Genomic DNA, 22,869 nt, shown 5'->3' with positions numbered 1-22,869 from the left:
GGTTCTGGTCCGACCTTCTGGGGCAACAGAAAACAACTTGGCATCATCCTCTATATGACAGCCCTTCAAGTACTTGAACATGGTTATCATATCACCTCTCAGTCTTCTCCTCTTCAGGCTAAACATACCCAGCTCCTGCAACCTTTCCTCATAGCACTTGGTCTCCAGACCCCTCACCATCTTTGTTGCCCTTCTATGGATACTTTCTAGCTTGTCTACATCCTTCTTAAATTGTGGTGCCAAAAAATGAACACATTACTCTAGGTGAGGTCTAACCAGAGCAGAGTAAAGCAATACCATCACTTCACGTGATCTGGACACTATACTACTGTTGATAGAGCCCAAGATCACATTTGCCTTTTTAGCTACAGCATCACACTGCTGACTCATGTTCAGTGTTCGGTCTACTAAGACCCCAAGATCCTTTTTGCACACACTACTGCTATGACAAGTCTCCCCCATCCTATAATTATGCATTTGATTTTTCCTACCTAAATGTAGAACTTTACATTTATCTCTGTTGAATGCATTTTATTAGTTTTAACCCAATTCTCCAGCCTGTCAAGATCATCCTGTATTCTAGCTCTGTCTTCTACCGTATTTGCTACCCCTCCCAATTTAGTATCATCTGCAAATTTAATAAGCATCCCCTCTATTCCTTCATCCAAATCATTTATAAAGATATTGAACAACACAGGGCCCAGGACAGATCCCTGAAGTACTCCACTAGTCACTCCTCTCCAAGTGGATGAGGAACCATTCACAAGCACTCTTTGGGTGCGATCTGTCAACCAGTTACACATCCACCTAACATTAATAGGATCTATATCACATTTTCCCAATTTGTCAACAAAAATATTATGTGGAACCTTATCAAAAGCCTTACTGAAATCACTCTGTCCAATAGGTGGTGAAATTTTTATTACTGAAGTTTTTCTACAGCATTCCCCCCTCCCCAAGCAGAGAAGAAAAAACATTGAATGAAAGAGTCCTTTGAATCCATACATAGCATTTGGTTATAAAAACACCCAAGACATGAGAATTAGAACTAATGGGATATTGCTGCCACCCAGGTGCTATGTTGAAAATATACATGAAAGCTCTGTCATGTTTCTGTCATGTTTAACTTCTAAGTAATACTGGTAATAACTTCTAAGTAAAACTGGTCTGTACCATTTTGATGTCTCAGGCGGTATAACCAAATGGACTTAACATCTATTGTTCGTTTTAGCAAACCAGATTGAGATTTATTTCCTTATTTTTTTAAAAAAACAAACATTTTCTTTCTTTTCTTCCCTTCTGCTTCTTCCTGCATTCCCACCTGTAGAAAGGAAGCCCAGACCACCACCGTAAGTAAAATCCCCGTTGTTTTCATGATTCTTATTTTTCAAATTTAACCATTCTTTCAAGGGCTTGCATCAAACGTAATAAATAAGCATTGCCAACCAGATGTGGCCCTGACCTGGATAGCCAAGGCTAGCCCAACCTTGTCAGATCACAGAAGCTAAGCAGGGTTGGCCCTGGTCAGTATTTGGAAGGGAGACCACCAAAGAATACCTGGGTCTCTACTCAGAGGCAGGTAATGGCAAACCACCTCTGGTCTTGAAAACCCTGCAACTTGACAGCACCCCCTCCCCCCAAAAAAACCCCACACCCAGGTGCAAAGCAATTTCCACATTTGGCTGGCTGCACTTCTGTCATGCCCTTGATGGTGGGTATGAAGCATTAGAGTTGACAGAGAAATGCAGCAAACTGAATGTAGAATCATCACACGTCCAGTTGGAAGTATACGTTCAGAATATCCGTAGCCACTCTTACAGTGGCAACAGTGTACTAGGCACTTAAATATGCAGAAGTGTCTCCATTCATGCTCCATAGGATATGGATTGGTGAATGTGAGCAAAGATGCCAGACTTAATAAGCCACAAAGATGGATGGTGGTGGAAAGAATTAAAACAAAACAAAGCACTTTTTTTGCGGGGGGGGGGGGCTGGACAGAACTTGTGCAAAAACAGCCTTTGAGAAGGGATCTGGTGGGGGGAAGGGACAAGGTGATGGAGAGAGGATGTTGCAGGAATGTAGGGAGGTATGGAAAACACTACGAAGGCTGATACAGAGAGCTGAATAAAAAAGAGGTTTCATGATACAGAGGGAGTCAGAAAGGGATTAGCACTAAGTACAACTATACATTATGTACATGATAGCATAGGCTACTAGCCATTAGAGGTTTTCTTCTAATGGAAGGGGAGTGCTTTTTACTGATTCTCCTGCTTCACATCTCTGATTCCTCCCTCATGCTGTTCCTGGTAGTCCCTTGTCTCCCAGAGCAGCATTTCAGAAGTCATTTGGCACTTCAGCAGGAGGGAGGACGTGAGAAAGTTGTGCTTTACTGGAAGAAATCCTTTTCCTCAGCGGTGGATCCAAACCATTATGAACGATAGTCTCAACACCATGTTAGCATGCCAGGGAGTGAGTAGAAGGGCTAGAGGATCAATGAGCCACGTATATTAATACAGACTCAGGTGGCGTTATGTTCATTTCTGAACAACAGGCCAGGCCAATGACAACTTTGAGCCTGTCTGGTTTATTGAGGCATGAAGTTTAATAGCAAATGAAGTGAGGATTTATCAGTTGCTTGTGAGGATTATGTCACAGTAGACCAGCTTATCTTTACAAGGTAGAAGTGCACAGCATAAAGTCTTACGACCCACTCAGGCTTTTAGGGTAGGGCTGCCAGGTCCCCCCTCTCCTCCGGCGGGAGGCTAATGCCATGATGTCGGGAATGCGCGCATGTCACTTCCGGTTTAGAACCGGAAGTGCCGCCTCACAAGGGGCCTTATACCTCTTAGTTTGAGTGGTAAAGCGTCCCTTTACCACTCCAACGAAAAGGTATAAGGACCCTCACGAGGCGGAACTTTTGGTTCTAAACCGGAAGTGACGTGCACGGTATGCACGCGCACGTGCATGTTTGCCCGCCGACCCTCAGGTGCTTGGTGGGCAGAGGGGTAAATTGCTGGGGGTTTGCCCGCCACCAGCGGGCACCTCACAACTCTATTTGAGAGATCACCATGGCATCCCTCAGTACCCTTCCCAATACCCCAAACCTAAAAGAATCCATCTTCTGTGCTGGGAATACCATGGCCTGTAGAGCATGCCCCGTAGAGCAGATGATCCAACTCTTTGCTGTTGCATTCATCTTATAAATCTTCAAGAGATGTTTTGTCAGAACTGCAGCACAATTTTTATTTTTTCCCCATTTAATGTCCAAGATAAATTTGATGTTTCAGTGAAAAAAACACATGGCTGTCACATTTAACCATCTGATGGGAGGAGAATTTGGTTTTTCAACCTATTTGAGTTTGGCATCCTAGATCAAAGCAGTCATAATATATTTTTCCTAATGGGTGTTAAATCAATTTGGCTTAAGTATGCTTTCTTGTGAACAGCATTATCATTCTCAGTTGTGAGAACATTTACCACGGGAGCTTTTATGTCTTTCTTTATCTTTCTATCACTTGTGTAGGATGACGGCACCTAAAATCCCAGAGGGGGAGAAAGTAGACTTTGATGTAAGTATCATTGGCTCTTATCAATTATATAGAATCACTGGATCTCTCTAAACTTTCAAAATATTTCAGCCAAGACAGTTAAAATATCCACACATTCCCTCATCAAGGGCCACACAAGGAAATAAGTGTTTGGGACTTTTAATAAATGGTGATATAAAAGGATCTATATAGCCAATAGATTATCATTGTTTGTTGTTACAACCACCATAACATCTTTCTCCTCTTTCTCCAGGACATCCAAAAGAAGAGGCAGAACAAAGACTTAATTGAGCTTCAAGCCTTGATTGATAGTCACTTTGAAGCACGGAAGAAAGAAGAGGAGGAGCTGATGAGCCTCAAAGAGAGAATCGTGAGTCTCAGTAATATGGTCTCCACAACTGTCTTCTCCAGAAGGATAACATGTAGTTTCAGAACTAAATCTAAATGCATTATCCCTTCTCTTTGACAAAAAGAGGATGAAAATAGAATCTTTAAGAGTGGTCACATCTTCATTGTCATAATGTTCAATGGATACCATGCAACACTGTTTCAGCCGTTGCTATTTTGGATCATTGGGGGGTGGGTGAGGTTGATCCTTGAACTAGCTCTAAAGAAATCAACCCAGCTGAGTAGAAATGCATTTTGTAGTTTCATTTGTCTTCAGAGAAAGATGATGTTTTAACCATCCACCAGATTAATTGCAAGTGTTCTTGAACAAATACCCCAAACTGTTATTACTCCACATCTGATACAGGGTAAAAGTGGCATCTTCCTGCCACTTGCAAGATGTCACAAATAATCAGGCCAGACCTGGTAAGATAGCTCACTTCAAGAAAAATTGGTCATTGGTTCAGACTCATGAACCAATTAGAGGATTGGACTATGCAATCTCAATAGTAATTTCTTCAATCAGATGATCAGATAGGACAAAAGTGCTTAAATAATGCCTATCAGCAAGTATACAGCCTCAGCTCACTGCTTTTTTTCCCCCCTTCATGTTCAATGGACAGGAGAAGCGTAGAACTGAAAGGGCTGATCAGCAAAGAATCCGCGCTGAGAAGGAAAAAGAGCGTCAGGCCAGGGTTGCTGTAAGTCTGTCCACATTTTGTCACTTCATTTCCATGTAAGAGCAGGTTGCATTGTTAAGCTATGCAGAATGCTTTAGGCCATTTTTCTAATACTTTTTCCCCACTCCACAGTCTCCCCCCCCCCAAAAAAAAACCCTTTCTGGTTGGAGATTTTTTTTATTCCACACAGGTTATTCCCACATCTAATGCTGGGCAATTTCTCTTGTCCATTTCACAGGAGGAGAAGGCAAGAAGGGAGGAAGAAGATGCCAAGAGAAGGATTGAAGATGACATGAAGAAGAAGAAGGCTCTTTCCTCCATGGGTGCTACCTACAGCAGCTATTTGGCTAAAGTAAATAAATATACACATGGGATGAGGAAACATGAACAGGGAAAGTGAACTAAAGCATTGCTGTTCATCCGAAAATTCCCTTAGTTACATTTCCCGAAAAGTTTATGAAACATATTACTATATAGAAATCAGCTCTCAAGAAAAAAGCCAAGGAAGAAATTTTAGTTTCAAGGAATAGTTCTTGGGGCTTTGTTTTTCTTCTTCATAGGCATCAGCAAGTTTGTTGACAATTTCCCATATTTTCCCAGCATATTCTCACATATTCTCTTATAATGTGCTATGACAGTTGTGCTATAGCGAACATTTAAGAAAGCAAATATTCTACCCTCCCCAAGTGACAAAAACCCATAAACAGAATTACATCCTTCTACGCCCATTGACATAAAGTGTTCAGTTCAGTTCAGTTTATTTATGATCATTTGACCAGCAGATAAATGTTGTTACAATTGATCAATACAGAGCCAGGATTACAGGGCAAAATCAGCCTATTTCTGACATCCTGATAAAATTCACAATACAATGAAATATGGGTAATTGTCTCAACATCAGAGTTACAAGGGCACGACCTAGACTCCAGAGGTAAATGCTGGAATCTCCTCGTCAGCAAGGCCGACAGAAAGGCGTTAAAACGAGCTCTTGAAAAAGCCCATCGGAAAAGCAACGGAGGTCAGATAAGGAGCCGAAGAGAATACCTCCCAACTCTTTAGTAGTCTGTATGGTCTTGGAAGAAGGGCCCTCTCATTCTGCAATTCGATGTCTATAAGTCGTTGACTAACCATTTTTTTTGCTAACATCAAGTGTGTAGCTTTATACCCTTATTGATCTGGAAGCGTCTACTGTACTTGGGAAGAAAAAGTTCAGGGAAAGAAGGAGAAGGGTCAAGCAATCCCGTTGTGAGAGACCCTATGGAAGCAAAACACCTTTGATACAGTTCCCAAAAATCTTGCTTCAATAATGCTTCAGTAATAACCATTTTTTTTAAAGTTCAGGCACAGTCTTTCCTATGCTGAGGTACAAAGGGGAACATGTGAGTGAGTTGGCCATCAAGAAATACAACAGGAAAGTCAAAAAAAATTGGTCACAATTACACTCTATAATACAGAAGATTTTGACGGTTAATATATAAACGAAACCAGAAATGTATCTTTTGTCAGTTGGAAAAAAATATAGATGTTTGCTCTTATATATGATTTCAGCAGCAAGAATATTATATGCGCAAAAATGGAAACATCCATATATACCTACAATAGAAGACTGGCTTGTTAAGATGTTAGAATGAGCAGAAATGGCCAAACTGACTGCTTTGATCAGAGAAAATAACTTATCTAAGTTTGTGGAAAATTGGACACCCTTTATGGACTTTTCGCATAATACGGAAAAGAACAAATTGATGATTTGGGGGTTTGAAGAGTAGAAGAATAGGAATGTTAGGTAGGATAGAGAAAAGTCTGATTTTTTAGTTGTCAGAATAATTTAAAAAATAATTTTGTACATGTAGCTAGAGAACAGGTTGTAATTTCTTAATTAGATTTATATTCGATACAAACGAAAACGGAAGTTAAAAAGAAGAAGGAAAGAACATGTACTTTCCTTACCTGTTGCTTGTTTCTCTGCTAGTGAAAGCTTCCCTCATGAGATGAAAACTGTTGATCTGGGACATGCCAAGTTTTAGCTCTCTCTTCCAAGGGACCGCAATGTTTTCTTCAATTAATTTACACAGAGGTGTATCTTGTGATATTCTGAAAATACCGTTTCTTTAACAGGCTGATCAGAAGAGAGGAAAGAAACAAACTGCTAGGGAAATGAAGAAGAAAGTGCTGGCAGATAGGCGCAAACCCCTAAACATCGACCACCTTAATGAAGACAAACTGAGGTAAAATGCCATTTCCCCCATTTTTAAATCAGATGTTTGCTTCAGGTAAGATGAGAGGGGGGAAATCATGTATGCCAGAACTGAGCACTAATCCCAGAAAAAGCAGTTCGTTCTTCCTGCCTTGAGTTCTTTTTTCCAGCTGAAGCAGTTTGTGGGAGAATTTCTTGTAAGATCTTATTCTTGTAAGATCATCTGCTTTTGGCTAAGATGCAGAGATGAAGGATCTTTTTTTGTTTTTGGCCTGGAGTCACATCTGAGTTATGGTGACCTCATGGGGTTTTTACAGTAAGAGATATTCAGAGGTGGTTTGCCATTGCCTTCCTCTGGGTCGTGGCCCTGGATTTCCAGTGGAACATAAAAGTGTCTACTTTTGTGTGAATTTTTGTGTTGCATTCAAGCTCACCTATGAGAGACAGATTTTGACTACCATTCAGTGATTAATGATGTTTCACTATGCCGATGGCTAGGTATTTGTTCCACAGCATAAGCATTAGGTTTTCAATTTCCCTACATTTTCCCCTCCAATTTCTGTAAAATTGCTTTGTAAAAGGTGAAAATGAGATTTTGAATTACAGATGTGTGTGCGTGTGTGTGTGGGGGGAATCTGTCACTTGTGAATATGACCTAAATGTTTTTTAGGTACAAAGCAAAATAGGTGAGAAGGTTGGGAAAGGGAAGCCATAAGTATTGCAGAACTCCTATTTTTATAAAAACCTAATTGTCAGTATTCACAGTGCTTCTTAAACAGCCCCCTATCATTGTCTTAAACACATGAACACATGAAGCTGCCTTATACTGAATCAGACCCTTGGTCCATCGAGGTCAGTATTGCCTACTCAGACTGGCAGCGGCTCTCCAAGGTCTCAGGTAGAGGTCTTTCACATCACCTACTTGCCTAGTCCCTTTAACTGGAGATACCAGGGATTGAAGCTGGGACCTTCTGCATGCCAAGCAGAGGCTCTACCACTGAGCCACGGCCCCTTCCCAGTATACCTTAGTTTATATGAACTGGTAGTTAACAACCTCTTCTAGATGGTCTCAAAGGTATTTTGAGTATGTGTGGAAACCTTCAGTACCGTATATGCAGCCTTAGCAATATGGCTACAAGTGCTATGATGTCTACAGAATGGGTGATGTATGGAATTTCAGTTATTCCTGCATCTTTCTTCTTCTTCTCCAATACACAGGGAAAAGGCCAAGGAACTGTGGGATTGGTTATATAGCCTGGAAACTGAGAAGTATGAATTTTTAGAGAAGATGAAGCGACAAAAATATGATGTGAGTAGAAAAATAGATCTTAGTTACAATTCTTTTTACCAGCAATCCCCAGGTGAAATGGCTTTTTGTCCTCTCGTGGAAGGAATGTTCTCAGGACCATAAAAACCCTATTACCGTATGGTCTACTTATCAGTAGGATTTAAATGTCCAGTTCTTTCCAGCAAGAGATGAAAATGTATTTCCTCATGATGTTCCTGATGGGAGAAAACAAACATTCAGAGCTATTTATTTGCCTGTCTCGTTGTAATATGCCTTCACTCACAAGATGTCTCATTTCATGATTTTATTTTCCAGCGCAGAATTCAAGAGAGGGAGCCAAGAACCACTATGGAAAGATCAGCACAGGACTGAAATAACTAGGGATCCAGTGCTGAATTCTATTGTGATTTCCCCTGCCTCCATACTCTCTCCTCTGGCTATACTCATATAGACAGAGGGTAGCATCATCTATTGGCTGTCTTCCTAATCCCAAGTGTTATCTGCTATGATAAAGATGGTGTAGTTGATCTCAGGGGAAATGTATTTGACATTTATCTTCCAACAGTGAACATGGCCCCTGCTCTTCTACCATAGGATAAGAGAGCAGCCTGTCTGCATACTTTCCATACTGTCCAAAACTTGCAAACCAATCACACAGTTTTGGGTCTATGCACACAGGAATGAATGTGCATAGGTGCTACATATTACACACAATGCATGTAAGGTGAGCTGCACCTGGGGGTGGAGAAAAGTAGGGATGGTGGTGGAGGGATGGATGTGCCCAATTCCATTATCCCACCACACATGGCCTCTGCACCTTAAAGGGATGTAATGGATCAAATGGAAATGAACTCTATCTTAAAGTATTTGCCTGAGAGCCAGCATGGTATAGTGGTTAAGAGCAGCAGACTCTAATCTGGAGAACTGGGTTTGATTCCCCGCTCCTCCCCATGAACGGTAGACCCTAATCTGCAGAACCGGGTTTGATTCCCCACTCCTCCACATGCAGCCTGCTGGGTTACCTTCGGCTAGTCACAGTTCTCTCAGAACTCTATCAGCCTCACCTACCTCACAAGGTGCCTATTGTGAGGGGGTGGGGGAAGGTGATTGTAAGCTGCTTTGAGACTCCTTTTGGTAGAGAAAAGAAAGGTATAAAAACCAACTCTTCTTCTTTTTCTAATATGTTAATGTTCAGATAATTGGTTCTTGTGGGTTATCCGGGCTGTGTAACCGTGGTCTTGGTGTTTTCTTTACTGTCGTTTCGCCAGCAGCTGTGGCAGGCATCTTGTGGGATAACCCACAAGAACCAATGAACTCTGACCGTGAAAGCCTTCGACAATATTTTGTTCAGATAATTGTTTGAAATTTGCTCATGAGTCAAGATAGGTTAGAGCTTTGACTACTTTAAAACGTTTGGGGTTGTTTATCTGAAAACATATTCTAAACATCTGGATTTGAGAAGTACCCCAAAGCCAATATAATTATCTTGATCTCTCTTAGATTTTATCCCTACGTTGCAGGGTGGAGGCAATATCCAAGTTGTAAGTACAAAGGCTTCACCCACATGACAAAAGTAGCAAAGGCTGTTTACATGCATGAGCCTCTTGCATGTTGAGACTCCAGGTTCTCCAGGTTCAAGCAGCTGTACAGCAAGCTGGCACTCAGTTCCTGACACAAAGAGTAAGAATGTGTGCCCTTCCTATCTTCCATACATTCAGAGCAGGCGGAGGCACTCACTGAAGAGTATACCTGCTGCGTTTCTAGACCGGTTATACAGGCATCTTGTAGTCAGGGATCTCCTGTCGTGTAGTGACTGTGGGTACTGTTAGAATTTTGAGAAGGGGAAGTGAGCACCACCACAAAATGGGCCCTAGGAAATCCATGGGCATCACATTGGGAATCATTAGTATAGGTCAGTGAAATTAGTCATGGAGCACTAATTTTCACCTAGTACCAATATACTAAACCAGGGGTGGGGAACCTTTTTTCCACCAAAGGCCATTTGGAAATTTATAACATCATTCTCGGGCCATACAAAATTATCAACTTTAAAATTAGCTGACCAATACGTTTCTCTATTGCCTGGGTGGGAAAGGGTTAACACAGTTTCTTGGGCAGTCCTAGCAGCTCCATAGCTAACGACTCTTCTGCAAGGGGGGAAAAATGTTCCTTTTCTCGGCAAAACAAACTCACATCCGCCTTGAATAGAGGCTATTCCTGTCCGCGGGAGGGTATGGATCACCAAATTTTAGATCCTTCTGAGCTAGAGATCTGCCACAAAGGGCCAGACCAAATGACCTTAAACGGCCCCCAGGCCTGATGTTCCCCACCCCTGTACTAAACCAAATGATGGTAGTATTTTTCTTTTCAATCTCTTCATGGAGCACTTTGGAGATGTTTCGCGGAGCACTAAGTGCTCCATGGAGCACAGTTTGGGAACCGCTGGTATAGGTTAATTGGATGGTGGCAGCAAAATAGAGAGACACAGAATGGAAGCTATAATCCATAGATAAGAGCAATTGATTGGGGCCTATGCAACAGACCGTTATCGCAGGAAACTTCTTCATGGAGCTAGTGGTTGCACTGTCACAGAAAAATAATATTCATTTAAACAGAAATGTTTCCAAAAGGCGAAGACAAGGCAATTCCGACATGCCTATGTTTTCTGTATAGAGTTATGGAGGGAATGTAAATTGCTGTTGACATGAAGGCCATGCAAGTATATTGTGCTAGTGAAATGAGGCAGCTGGGCAAAATTCATAAGAAGTTGTTTTTTAAAAAATTACTAAGAAAACAAACATAAAAGCAGTGATGTTCTTCAGTGCTTGCCACATTCTTCTCTGCCTTTGAAACTCAGGAGTAGGAGTGCCATGCCTGTTGCTTGCAACTTGCTGCAGGTTTAGCAATGAAGGTAAGTCCCAGTCATTGAGTTTAAACTGATTAGCAAAGTTAAACTTGGCAGTACTCACTTCTACAAGGCACATTTCAAATATCCACAAGTAAGTATACCAGACGGCTAAGCTTTCTTGTTCATGTTGTCCCGTTACCTCCAGTATCAGAGTCTCTTTTGTTTTGTTTGCCATTGAAGAAGCTTGGTCCTGCAAATTCAAGATGGCGGACAAGGTTGAAATGGTGCCAATGGTACTGTGTATTTCAAGCAAGCACATTGCTGGCGGATTGCAGGGTTGCTCCAAATCCTCTTTGTTTGAGATGTTTGAGTTCCACAGAGTAGAGGCTGATGTAGCCTCATGCTTCCAATATGGCTACAGAAGGAACCCTGGACTAATTTCTGCTAAGCAAATTCAAGTGTTTATCTAGCTTCGGAGCCTTTATATTTCTAGCTTTCATCAATACAGCTCAATCTCCGTCTTCCAAATCAATGTTTGCTAACTGGCTGGTAAATCTCCAGCAAAGATTAGGAGTGGGGGGACCATTAGATTTTGAAGAAATGGGCATAGTCAACTTATTCCAGGAACAGAACTTTAATAGATCCAATTTAAAATCATAATGCAGTAAACTACCTTTCAGTCTCTGAAGATCTCCAGAAGTTTTCACAAAGGTCAGTTTACATTTCTCAATCTTGATTCAGTCCACGGTTTGATTGGATGCCTCTAATATAAATAGTCCCCATGAAAATGATCAAGAGAAGGTGGTAGATAGCATTTCCCTGAATTTCTTCCACTGTGTGGTTCACAAAAACTCCAAATTTGCTGGTAATTTCCTACCAGTTAGCAATGTGTTTGTCTCTAACCTTTCCCCCCTAAGGACAACTTTATAATCGTATCTCAGCTGCAGGAAGCAGCACTCCTACAAGGTAAAAACCTTCCCTCCATCATGGGAAACTAGATCACTTTAAAAACTGTAGTCATGTATGTTGTTTGCAGATTACCACCCTCAGGAACCGGATCGATCAGGCCCAGAAACAGTGAGTACCGAGAACCCCTTCTCAGCCTCTAGTCTGGAAAGTCTGCTCCAGTGATGGTAGCAGCCACTTCAGCCTTGTTATCTGCATGTTTTCTTCCTGGGAAGAGGTAAAAGGCAGGGCAAATTCCACGCCACCCCCTTCCTTTTAGAAAACATCGGTGAACCTGAAGTGAATCCATGACTATAATGTGAAAGAACCTGCTCCTCTTCCAACAATCTCTGAAAGGCTACCCTGTAGCCATACTGCTCTTTGCCCTGGCTTGTGTTTTCGAACGCAAGGATCTCCTTTCGGCGGTTTTTGAGATTCTAAGGAACAGGATGTAATAACACTAATACCCAGGTTTGCCACTGTCACATGTTGCCCATGTGTTCAGGGCCAATGGGTTCTTTTCAGCTGGCTACGTGACCTTTTATTTCACTCCCATCCCCTCCAATTCAAATTCTTTCCTGCTTGTTTTGTTCCGTGTCTTCGTTGTTGCATGTGGTCATTGAGAAACCTCTATACATCAGAGACAAAGGCCAGAGTAGTCAGATAAGAAGCACGTGCGGGCGGAGGGCAGGTGTGAGAAGAAAGGAAGCTTGGAGGACTTATGCAGCTGTCTTGTTCTTCCTGCACAAGCCGATATTGAGTCATACAGAGGTTCAAGAATAGGGATCATTGAGTTATACCCTGAAAAGCAAGGACAAATTATACGCTGGCTTTCCCTTGCAATAGAATATTATGCCACCTTGCTGTTTCCACGTGGGTGATTTGCCTCAGGTTTAATGCTGTTGGGAACAGGGCCGGTACATAACAGCCGGTGCCAGTCATTTTTGCGCCCTAGGCAAGGCTAACTACTTGTGTCCCCCCATTGTTAACCAGTTTTCAAAAACAGATGTCTTTTTTAAAAATTTATTAGAAACATTTAATCTTACAATAAAAGAGAAAGGAAAAAAACCCTAGATATAACATTACTTTAAAAAAATCAAATACTGGTGATACAAATTATTATTGTTATTATTTTAAAAACCAAAACAGCGCTAATATAACTAAAATACCCATAGCACTAAATCAAATAATACTCTATTTGTCACTAAATCAAATAATACACTATTATTACATCACTCCCTCTCTACAATTTACACATTAGAATGCTTTCTCCATCCTTAAAATTGTTGAATTCCAGCGAGCATCAAGTTCGTTGGTATTTTTATCGTTATTATAGTATGTCAGCTTAATTAAAGCATAGGTTTCTTTAACCCTGTTGAGCCAATGATTTAAATCAGGGAATTTATTGCTTTTCCAGTTTCTCACAAAATTTGTTTTAGCAGCTGTTAACATATGGAGAAACATAACTTGAATATCCTTTGGTTTGGCTGGAAAATAATTTAATAAAATTGTTTCTGGTTTTACTGGAATAACAATTTCAAGTCCGTTGGATATGATTTAAATCACTTTCCTCCAATATGTTTGGGCTCTACTGCAGCTCCACCACATGTGTAGAAAATCTGCACCAGCTGAATCACAATACCAACATTTACTAGCATTTTTATCCAAGTTACACATTTTTTGAACTCTGCTTGGGCAGAGATGGCATATATGTGTCATCAAAACAGATGTCTTGTTGAAAAATAAAAGCACAAAACTTTTGATAAGACGTTATAATTAATTATATTCCATAGCACGGTTGTGGTACTTATCTTAAAATTAAAAATATATATAAATTGTCAGTTTCATCCCCCCCCCCAAGAAACTAATCTGTTTTAAACTGTGCCCCTCAGGCCAGTTCTGTGCCCCTCTGAGCTCTGCGCCCTAGGCGACCGCCTAGTTCGCCTAATGGTAGCGCCGGCCCTGGTTGGGAAGTGTCCCCCTACCCCTTGCTTCCCCACAGCATTGCAGCGATTCCATGTATCGGCTGGTTGTTCTGCAATCTTTCAGAAACCTGCTTTGCTGCAGTGTTTTGCTGCACCTCTGGAACCCCATCTCATTGTGTAGGGGGGTGCCCACCGTGGGGAGAGGAGCTGGGGAAATGTGGGTAAAGCTGCCACCCGGAAGCCCTGCTGCTGGGCTGCACTGGCTCCTGCTGTGACACTGGGGGTTCCAATCCACAGGAAAGCTCTCCTGGGTGGGAAATGGTCCTAATCCTTGCTTTGCCAGCAAAGAAGCACTCGGTGCTTCTTTGTCTCCTGCATCATTGCACTGTCACAGTAAAAAGTGTTTGCTATGTGGGCACTGCATGCAGGGCTGGCGCCAGTCATTTTTGAGCCCTAGGCAAGGCTAACTACTTGTGCCCCGCACTGCTAACCAATTTTGAAAACAGTTGTCTTGTAGAAAAAACAAAAGCACAAAATGTTTTATAAGATGTTATAATTAATTCTGTTCCATAGCGCTGTTGTGGCGCTTATCTTAAAATTAACAAAAATATAAATTGTCAGTTGCATTTTTTCCAAGAAACTAATTTGTTTAGAAACTCTGCCCCTCGGACCAGTTCTGCGCCCTAGGCGACCGCCTCTTTCACCTAATTGTAGCACCGGTCCTGACTGCATGCAAATATGGCAGCACCGATATCTAGGACTGGGGTGCTAGGAGTCTGTTATCTGGAAAAAACAAAAACAGATGACAAGCACTTGTCTCTCATGTACAAGGTTTGTTTTCAGACTAGAGTATCCTTATGAGTTAACCAACAGGTAAAGTATGCGCTCCGTGTGTTTTGTGTGTGTATGTGTGTGAGAATGTCACTATGGCAGATCCTCCCATACTGCTGAACAAATCCACTGGCAATCATGTAAGCATTACAGATATTTCTTATTGCTGTTGTATATGAACACCTCGCTTGGAGGTTGGATGAGTTTGTATTTCTCTGGACGCTTCCTAAGGAGCATACATTCTGAACCCCAAACCGTAAAAAAAAAACAGGTTACTCCAGGTTAGCTTACTGGGCTACTTGTAGTACCACCCAGGGTTCAACTGTGTGCAAATAGTTCAGTCGCTTCAAGAATAAGTTTTATCAGGGGGTGCTTGAAATGGAAAGGTTGGGCGTGAGCAATGCACAGGCATTGCAGGAGGAACCTCTTACTGCCACAGTTCAAAGTCTAACCCCAGACTAACTTACTCACCTGGAACTCACCTGTGCACCTAGTTCTCAGCAGAATGGTAAGTGTCCATATGCACATTCTGAGTGCTGCTTCATGCATGCAAAATGAATGATTTGGAAATTATTTGAACCTTCTCAGCAGGACCATATGGGGAACTGTTTCCCTCATCCTTAGGAAACTGGATGATCGAGACCAGTGAAGATTAAATGTATATTTGCGGTTCTGAGGGAAAGTGCTTTGTGAAAAACCATGGGTCCATTAGATATGAACCAAACATAATGTTTGAGCATTTAGACCAATTTCTGTACATTGTTGCTCTTTGTGGTTAAAATTAAGGATGGGTGAGTTCTGGATTCTTGAGGGTCACTCAGTTCTTTACATAGTGGCCTGTTTTGTTGCACAATAATTATATCAGGTTGTATAATAAAACTGGCACTACCTAACCACAAGTGCTTTCCAGTTGTGGAGTGCATATACTTGGAAATAGCCAGGAACCTACATAAAAAGAGAGAGATAAAATCAAAGCATGGAACATTTAATTCTTACAACTATTTATTTTATATCTAAATGAAACTGTGGGCAATTTTTTTTAACAACGTGGAGACAGCCACATATGTTTAGGGTCTCTTGGAGTGAGATACTTTTACTTCAGGGGCCAGATTTGACCCACACCTGTCAGTTGGCCACTTGCTTAAATGAAAGCTGCAACTGACTCTGAAAAAAAGATTTATTTGAACTATGGTTTATTGGTTCTAATGATGATGCACCCGGTTGAAGGGACACAATTTTGCCTGTTCTGGTGACTGTAAATACATAATAAATAAATTTTATTTGCGGCTAGTATGCCAGATAAAACAGGTAAAACAGAAACTGACCATACAGAGTAGATGTTTACAACCAAGGCCAACAAAATTAGGAATCACTCAATTTTACAATTCCACAGATTAAGGATGTACATTAAGGCGACGTAACACAATATTCTGCAACCTGGGTGGTGATTGGTGAGCTGTCTCCCAGCAGAAACCTTTGGGTCCATTCACCCTCATCACCAGAGCCCATTTCCCTAATCAAAGGGGCAATAATATTGAAACGGGCTGACTTGTAGAGAGGACATCTCAAAAATTCATGCTCAATGGTTTCCAGCTCCCCTGTGTTACACGGGCAAAGTCTCTCCACCCTGGGGATCTTCTTAAATCTCCCTTCTAATATGGCAGATGGTAGGGCTGCACATCTGGGCAGTGTATAGGCCCTCCTATGTGTGTTCCTTTGCAGGGAGTATAAATATGGAGCTGGTGCTAGAATATACCTGGATTGTTGAGGTGCTATAAATGAAGGGGTTCTCAAGAGATCTGTTTGACACTCGGTATCTTTGACTCTTTCATTTATAGTGAGTCTAGCTTGGTCCATACCCATTTGCAAAAGTGCTGACGGAGCAAGTCCCAAACTATTTAGTTTATCCCCTATAGCGAAGACCCATCTTGACCTAAAGGAGTCACTCAGTACCAGTGGCAAAAGACCCCTAGGATTAAGATTCATCCGAAGCCATATGTAGAGAAGTTCTGGTGACTGTCAACAACAATGTGGAGCTTCTCTCACACACAAAAAAGGCAAAATAAAAAGGACAAGGATTGGAAAAGTTGTGACTGCAGCAGCCCACACTGACATTTTCCTCCTTTCTATATTACAGCAGCAAGAAGGCTGGCGCCAAGGGCAAAGTTGGAGGGCGCTGGAAATAGAGATCCAAAAGACATCTGTCTGCAGGCAGAATCATCAGCGGCGGCATGGCTAAGCATTGCTGGCCTCCTTTTCCTTCTTTAAACATGAATTCCGTTCCCTTGCCTGAGCAAAACCATAGTTGCAACATCAGCCTGGATGCTTACTGCTTATTTTCAAGAGCTCCCACCTCTTCCGGAATCGAAAGGGAGCCAGCTGACCTGGAATGGAGATGACTCCTTGCTGATACCTCTGACTATCTGCTGTGTGTGTCCTTCATTTTCCTGATACCAGCCCTACGCTGCCCTGTAGATTGCAGTGTATGAGTCTCTTGGTTTTGTAAATAAAGTGTGACCGATAATATAATTCAGCCATACAGCTTGCGACTAGCCATTTTCCTTCTTTTAATTGGTCCAAATACCTGATAGAAAGTAGCCATTTTCCTTCTTATAATTGGTCCAAACACCTAGGGAAAACCACACAATATTAAAACATCACAGTGCATTTACTCAGAAGTAAAGTTTTGCATTTAGGTAGGAAAAATCAAATGCATAATTATAGAATGGGGGGGGGGAGACTTGTTTGAGCAGTAGTGTGTGTGAAAAGGATCTTGGGGTCTTAGTAGACCAAACACTGAACATGAATCAGCAGTGTGATGCTGTAACTAAAAAGGCAAATGCAGTCTTGGGCTGCATCAACAGAAGTATAGTGTCCAGATCACGTGAAGTGATGGTATCGCTTTACTCTGCTCTGGTTAGACCTCAACTAGAGTACTGTGTTCAGTTTTGGGCACCACAATTTAAGAAAGATGTAGACAAGCTGGAACGGGTCCAGAGAAGGGCAACAAAGATGGTGAGGGGTCTGGAGACCAAGTCCTATGAGGAAAGGTTGAAGGAGCTGGGTATGTTTAGCCTGAAGAGGAGAAGACTGAGAGGGGATATGATAACCATGTTCAAGTACTTGAAGGGCTGTCGTATAGAGGAGGGTGCCGAGTTGTTTTTTGTTGCTCAAGAAGGTCGTATCAGAACCAACGGGTTGAAATTAAATCAAAAGAGTTTCCGTCTAGACATTAGGAAGAATTTTCTAACAGTTAGAGCAGTTCCTCAGTGGAACAGGCTTCCTCGGGAGGTGGTAAGCTCTCCTTCCCTGGAGGTTTTTAAGAAGAGGTTAGATGGCCATCTGTCAGCAATGCTGATTCTGTGACCTTAGGCAGATGATGAGAGGGAGGGCATCTTGGCCATCTTCTGGTCACTAGGGGTGTGGAGGGGGGAGCTACCGTAGTTGTGAATTTCCTGCATTGTGCAGGGGGTTGGACTTGGCCATGGTCTCTTCCAACTCTATGATTCTAAGTCAGTCTCAATGTCTCCCTTCCAAGTACTGACCTTGCTTAGCTTCTGAGATCTGACAAGATTGGCCCATACCATGCTGCCTTCCCTCCCCCGTTATGCCTTAGAATTCCCTAATTATCAAAGAGCCTTTACCTTGGCCCACTTTAATGATTTACCTTTAGCTCTTCTAGTAGGGAGATAGACTCACATCCCCTGTTCTCACCGTGTTTGTCCTTGCCAATCAAAAGTGGCTGAAACAGCTACACATGTGCTGTTGTATTGTACATTTTATAAGGACATTCATTCCTTATACATCTCCCCAACTCTATCCAATTTTCCAGGTAGATCAGACAAATTTTATATGTCCCTTCTCCTTTCAGATGTCTCTAAGGAAACCACCTTTAAGGTGGCCAAATGTTATGCAATCTGCAGGAAAAAAACAATCAAACCCCTTGCGCCCCCAAGTCTCTGTGACCTTCTAGGTGACCTCTAGCTAAGGTATGAGTTCACCATTGTGTCTGGCCAGGATGGCCTTTGGCATTTCCATAACTTTGATAGTTGGTACTTGGGTGATGCTTGGGAGCAACTGACCCTTTCCTGCCTGCCTTCTGCCAGGAGAGAGAAAAACCTGAAAAATGAAATGTGAAGGGTTTGTTAAGTCCAAACCCTGAAATAAAATGCACAGTGGGGCTTTAAAAACACACACATAATCCCTCACTTGTAATCCAAAATCTATTCTGCCACTTTACTACCATCTCATTCTGCTGTACATGCAAATAAAGTCTCAGAAACAGAAGCAAGGAAAAGGATAAAAGGGAAACCTCTGCAAAGACAAACAAAACAAAATACAAAAGTATTAGATGGTGTAACATTAAAAATAAGTGTATTGTGAAAATTACACAGATACAGTGCACCTTAGCACATACAAAAGTGACTGCAGAGCATATAATACATGTGAGAATACTATTACAAACATACAGTTTAAATACAATGTAAGATCATATGTGTGTGTTGTGTGTTAAGTGCTGTCAAGTCGCTTCCGACTCATGGCAACCCTATGAATCAGTGTCCTCCAAAATGTCCTATCTTTGACAGCCTTGCTCAGATCTTGCAAATTGAGGGCTGTGGCTTCCTTTATTGAGTCAATCCATCTCTTGTTGGGTCTTCTTCTTTTTCTGCTGCCTTCAACTTTTCCTAGCATGACTGTCTTTTCTAGCGACTCTTGTCTTCTCATAATGTGACCAAAATACGATACCCTCAGTTTATTCATTTTAGCTTCTAGGGTCAGTTCAGGTTTGATTTGATCTATAACCCACTGATTTGTTGTTGTTGTTTTTTGGCAGTCCACAGTATCCGTAACACTCTCCTCCAACACCACATTTCAAAGGAATCTATTTCCTTCCTATCAGCTTTCTTCAATGCCCAGCTTTCACACCCATACACAGTAATAGGGAATACAATGGCATGCATTAACCTGATCTTGGTTGCCAGTGAAACACCCTGAAAAAGAAGATCATATACTCAGGATGGGGGAAGATGGAACCAAATCCAAACACAGTTTCTCACTGATTGACTTGAGGCCAGCGTGGTGTAGTGGTTAAGAGTGGCAGACTCTAATCTGGGGAATCGAACCTTCACATGAAGGTTGCTCCTCCACACGAAGCCTGCTGGGTGACCTTGGGCCAGTCACAGTTCTCTCAAAACTCTCTCAGCCTCTCCTACCTCACAAGGCACCTGTTGTGGGGAGGGGAAGGGAAGGTGATTGTAAGCCACTTTGAGACTCCTTACGATACAGAAAAGCGGGATATAAAAACCTACTCTTTTTCTTTCTCTGCCTGTGGCCATAGCCTCAGAGTTTGTCAAAGGGGCAGGCATCCTGGAGGTTGTTGACATTTCAATAAGCAGATTCAAGCTATCTTCTTTGCCTTGGAAATAAAGGTGTTTCTTGGTGCAGGATCTGAGACTGCCTGTTTGCAAATGTTCGGTATTTACTGTGTGTGTATTTACAGTACAACACAGCCTCTGCCTATGATCTTTCTGAACTTGATTAATCATACAGCATACAGGGCAAACACACAATATCACTCAGCATAGCTGAGAGGCAGAAGAGCTTCACAACGTAGTCCAAATGTAATGGCTCTCTGCAGGGCTGGAGAGATTGCCACAGGAAACCAACCTCTGCAGCCAGTGTCTCTTGACTGAAGAAGAATGAGCTGGTGGGAAGATGGCTACATCACAGATATTTAAGTCACATTACCTTGGAGTACAGTTAGGGTTGCCAGGTCTCCCTTCGCCGGTGGGAGGTTTTGGGGGCGGAGCCTGAGGAGGGTGGGGTTTGGGGAGGGGAGGGACTTCAATGCCATAGAGTCCAATTGCCAAAGTGGCCATTTTCTCCAGGTGAACTGATCTCTATCGGTTGGAGATCACTTGTAATAGCAGAACTCCAGCTAGTACCTGCAGGTTGAAACAAAAATTACACCTCTATACCTAAATATTGCTGTACAAAATCAGTATAGGATATGTCATTATTAACAAAATACACAGCAACATAAGTTTCGATACAATAGCATATTGACTGCACTGCAGCCAACGGACACACAATTAAGTGTAAGATACTGCAAGTATATTATAGTGCACACTGATGAAATTCATGAGAATGAAACGGCCTGATATCCGGGAAAGCCGTTTGTGCGCTTCATTGTAGCTGAAAACAATGTTATTTGCAATGCTACATGCATCTACTTCCATTGTGAAATTGACACGGAACTTGACGGACTAGACTCACGCAGTTCTCTTCAATTTGTTGCCCACCAAGGATCACCCCCACATGTCAGCTTCAGAAGGGAAGCTCCAAAGCCCCAGCCCCTCTCTCCTTTGAGGGGGGAGCGCGGAGGCAGGCAGATGGAGGGGGGTGGAGAGGAGGGAAGGGGAGAGGAGGAAAATGGATGGCGGAGGGGAGCAGCGAGGCAGAGGAAAGGCGGTGGGGGGAGGGGAGGGGCAGGGGGTCGAGCGCCTGAATCCCGGAATGAATGGAGGCGGGGGATGCAAAGGGTGGAGTGGGGGAAGAGAGAGACAGAGAAACGCAGGCTGCGGGCTGAACGTGTGTGTGTGTGCATGCATGCATGCATGGGGGGGCCAGAATCGGGCAAGGAGATGGGGGGGAGATTGGGCAAGGAGATCTTAGCAGGCGGGGGAGGGGCGCGGGCAGCCGCCGGGAATGGCACAGGGAGAGAAAAGTCAGCATATAAAAACCAACTCTTCTTCTTCAAAGTGAAACTTTATATTTGTAACTGAACCGTCAGGAAAAGAGGTAAATGATTGGGGGGGGGGGGACACCTGGCAACCCTAAGGCAAATATATGAAGCAAAACCTGGTCTATGTTCAGAGGGTTCCGTCCGAAAAGAGGGGCATGATTTTGTTCTGCACCCAGGCAAGCCAAACGGACAAAGCCGAATGCCCCACCGACCGCAGCAGCCCAGGAGGACCCAGCGTCACGGCTGGGAAGGGAGGAGCCAGACGCCGTGGCAACACGGCATGGGCGGCGGAGCCCAAGAGACGCCGCTGCCGGAAACTGTGCCGCAGCAAGGCGCTTGGTCAAAGCCTCCGCCGTCCGAGGTGGAGAAAGGCGGGGCAGAGCGGGAGAGGCCAGCGCCCCGACAAACAGCTGAGCTTCGGCTGCAGCTCAGCTGAGAGGGAGGGGCTTGCCCCGGGTGCAAGGAGAGGGATGGCGCCAGCGCAGGCCTGGAGAGCATGGGCATGGGGAGAAAGAGCACCGCCCTCAGCGCCCTCACCACGGCAACACGGCACAGCCCTAGGCAGACGCGACGGCTCCGCGCGCGCCCACAGAGAGGGCTCGACGTGCCGGCTGCGGCACGCGTGCCATAGGTTCGCCAACACGGATCTAGTCAATAGACCTCTATTGTTCCTTAGCAGGCTGAAGCGAAAGTATCAGAAAGGGGGGAATAAATGGGAGGGAGGCTGTTCTTCCTTATGTGAGAAGGAACATTCCAGCCTTTGTCCTGTCTCTCTCTCTCTCTCTGTGTGTGTGTGTGCTTGGTGCTAGAGAGAAGGGGGAGCCACTGGGCAGTGGCCTCTGTGAGTTCTGTTTGTAAGCAGTTTCTACAGGTAGCTTGCGTGTATGTCTGAACGTGATTACTCAATCACAACAGTAGCAACAGACTAACACGGCCGCCCCTCAGGAATTACTTACACGCCTAGTACTAAGAAAAAGGGGGGTAACGAAGATGTCAACCCAGTGAGTGGCTGCTGTAAAAAAAAAAAAAAGGCAAATTCCATGCTGGCCATAATTGGACGAGGAATAGAGAATAAAACTGCTGATATCATACTACCCTTGTACAAATCTATGGTGAGACCACACTTGGAATACTGTGTACAGTTCTGGTCACCACACCTAAAAAAGGATATTACAGAGCTTGAGAAGGTGCAGAAAAGAGCAACCAAAATGATTAGGGGACTAGAGCAACTGTCCTATGGGGAGCGGTTAAGACGCTTAGAGCTGTGTAGCTTGGAAAGAAGGCGGCTGAGGAGAGACACGATAGAGGTCTATAAAATGATGCATGGTTTGGAGAGAGTGGACAAGGAGAAGCTTTTCTCCCTCATAATACTAGAAAGCGGGGTTATCGGCTGAAGCTGGAGGGTGAGAGATTCAAAACTGGTGAAAGGAAGCATTTCTTCACGCAACACATCGTTAAACTGTGGAACTCCCTGCCCA

At 43.1% G+C, this 22,869-nt stretch overlaps 1 protein-coding gene across 2 annotated transcripts; it reads left to right on the top strand.

The window, feature by feature from the left end:
- The first annotated feature begins 3,509 nt into the window (after positions 1 to 3,509).
- On the top strand, positions 3,510 to 17,187 carry TNNT3 (troponin T3, fast skeletal type). Of its 2 annotated transcripts, none has more exons than XM_056852145.1 (8): positions 3,510 to 3,569; positions 3,802 to 3,918; positions 4,559 to 4,636; positions 4,854 to 4,967; positions 6,731 to 6,840; positions 8,028 to 8,118; positions 11,982 to 12,022; positions 16,784 to 17,187. In XM_056852145.1, the coding sequence occupies exons 1-8, from the start codon at positions 3,525 to 3,527 to the stop codon at positions 16,830 to 16,832; spliced, it is 645 nt and encodes a 214-aa protein (XP_056708123.1). In that variant the 5' UTR covers positions 3,510 to 3,524; the 3' UTR covers positions 16,833 to 17,187. The 2 variants fall into 2 exon arrangements, with proteins under 2 accessions (XP_056708123.1, XP_056708122.1); XM_056852144.1 differs by lacking the exon at positions 11,982 to 12,022 and adding an exon at positions 9,598 to 9,638.
- The last annotated feature ends 5,682 nt before the right edge of the window (positions 17,188 to 22,869 follow it).

Source organism: Euleptes europaea, chromosome 6, assembly GCF_029931775.1.
Source record: "Euleptes europaea isolate rEulEur1 chromosome 6, rEulEur1.hap1, whole genome shotgun sequence".
Taxonomy (NCBI): Eukaryota; Metazoa; Chordata; class Lepidosauria; order Squamata; family Sphaerodactylidae; genus Euleptes; species Euleptes europaea.
This window is presented reverse-complemented; position numbering and strand designations above follow the sequence as displayed.

Bases quoted from the DNA above. Each gene is read 5' to 3' on its own strand.
- TNNT3 (XM_056852145.1), top strand. From the start codon at position 3,525: ATGACGGCACCTAAAATCCCAGAGGGGGAGAAAGTAGACTTTGAT. The intron at 4,637-4,853 runs GTAAGTCTGTCC...TCCATTTCACAG, and splicing joins AGCGTCAGGCCAGGGTTGCT to GAGGAGAAGGCAAGAAGGGA. The intron at 12,023-16,783 runs GTGAGTACCGAG...TCTATATTACAG, and splicing joins ATCGATCAGGCCCAGAAACA to CAGCAAGAAGGCTGGCGCCA.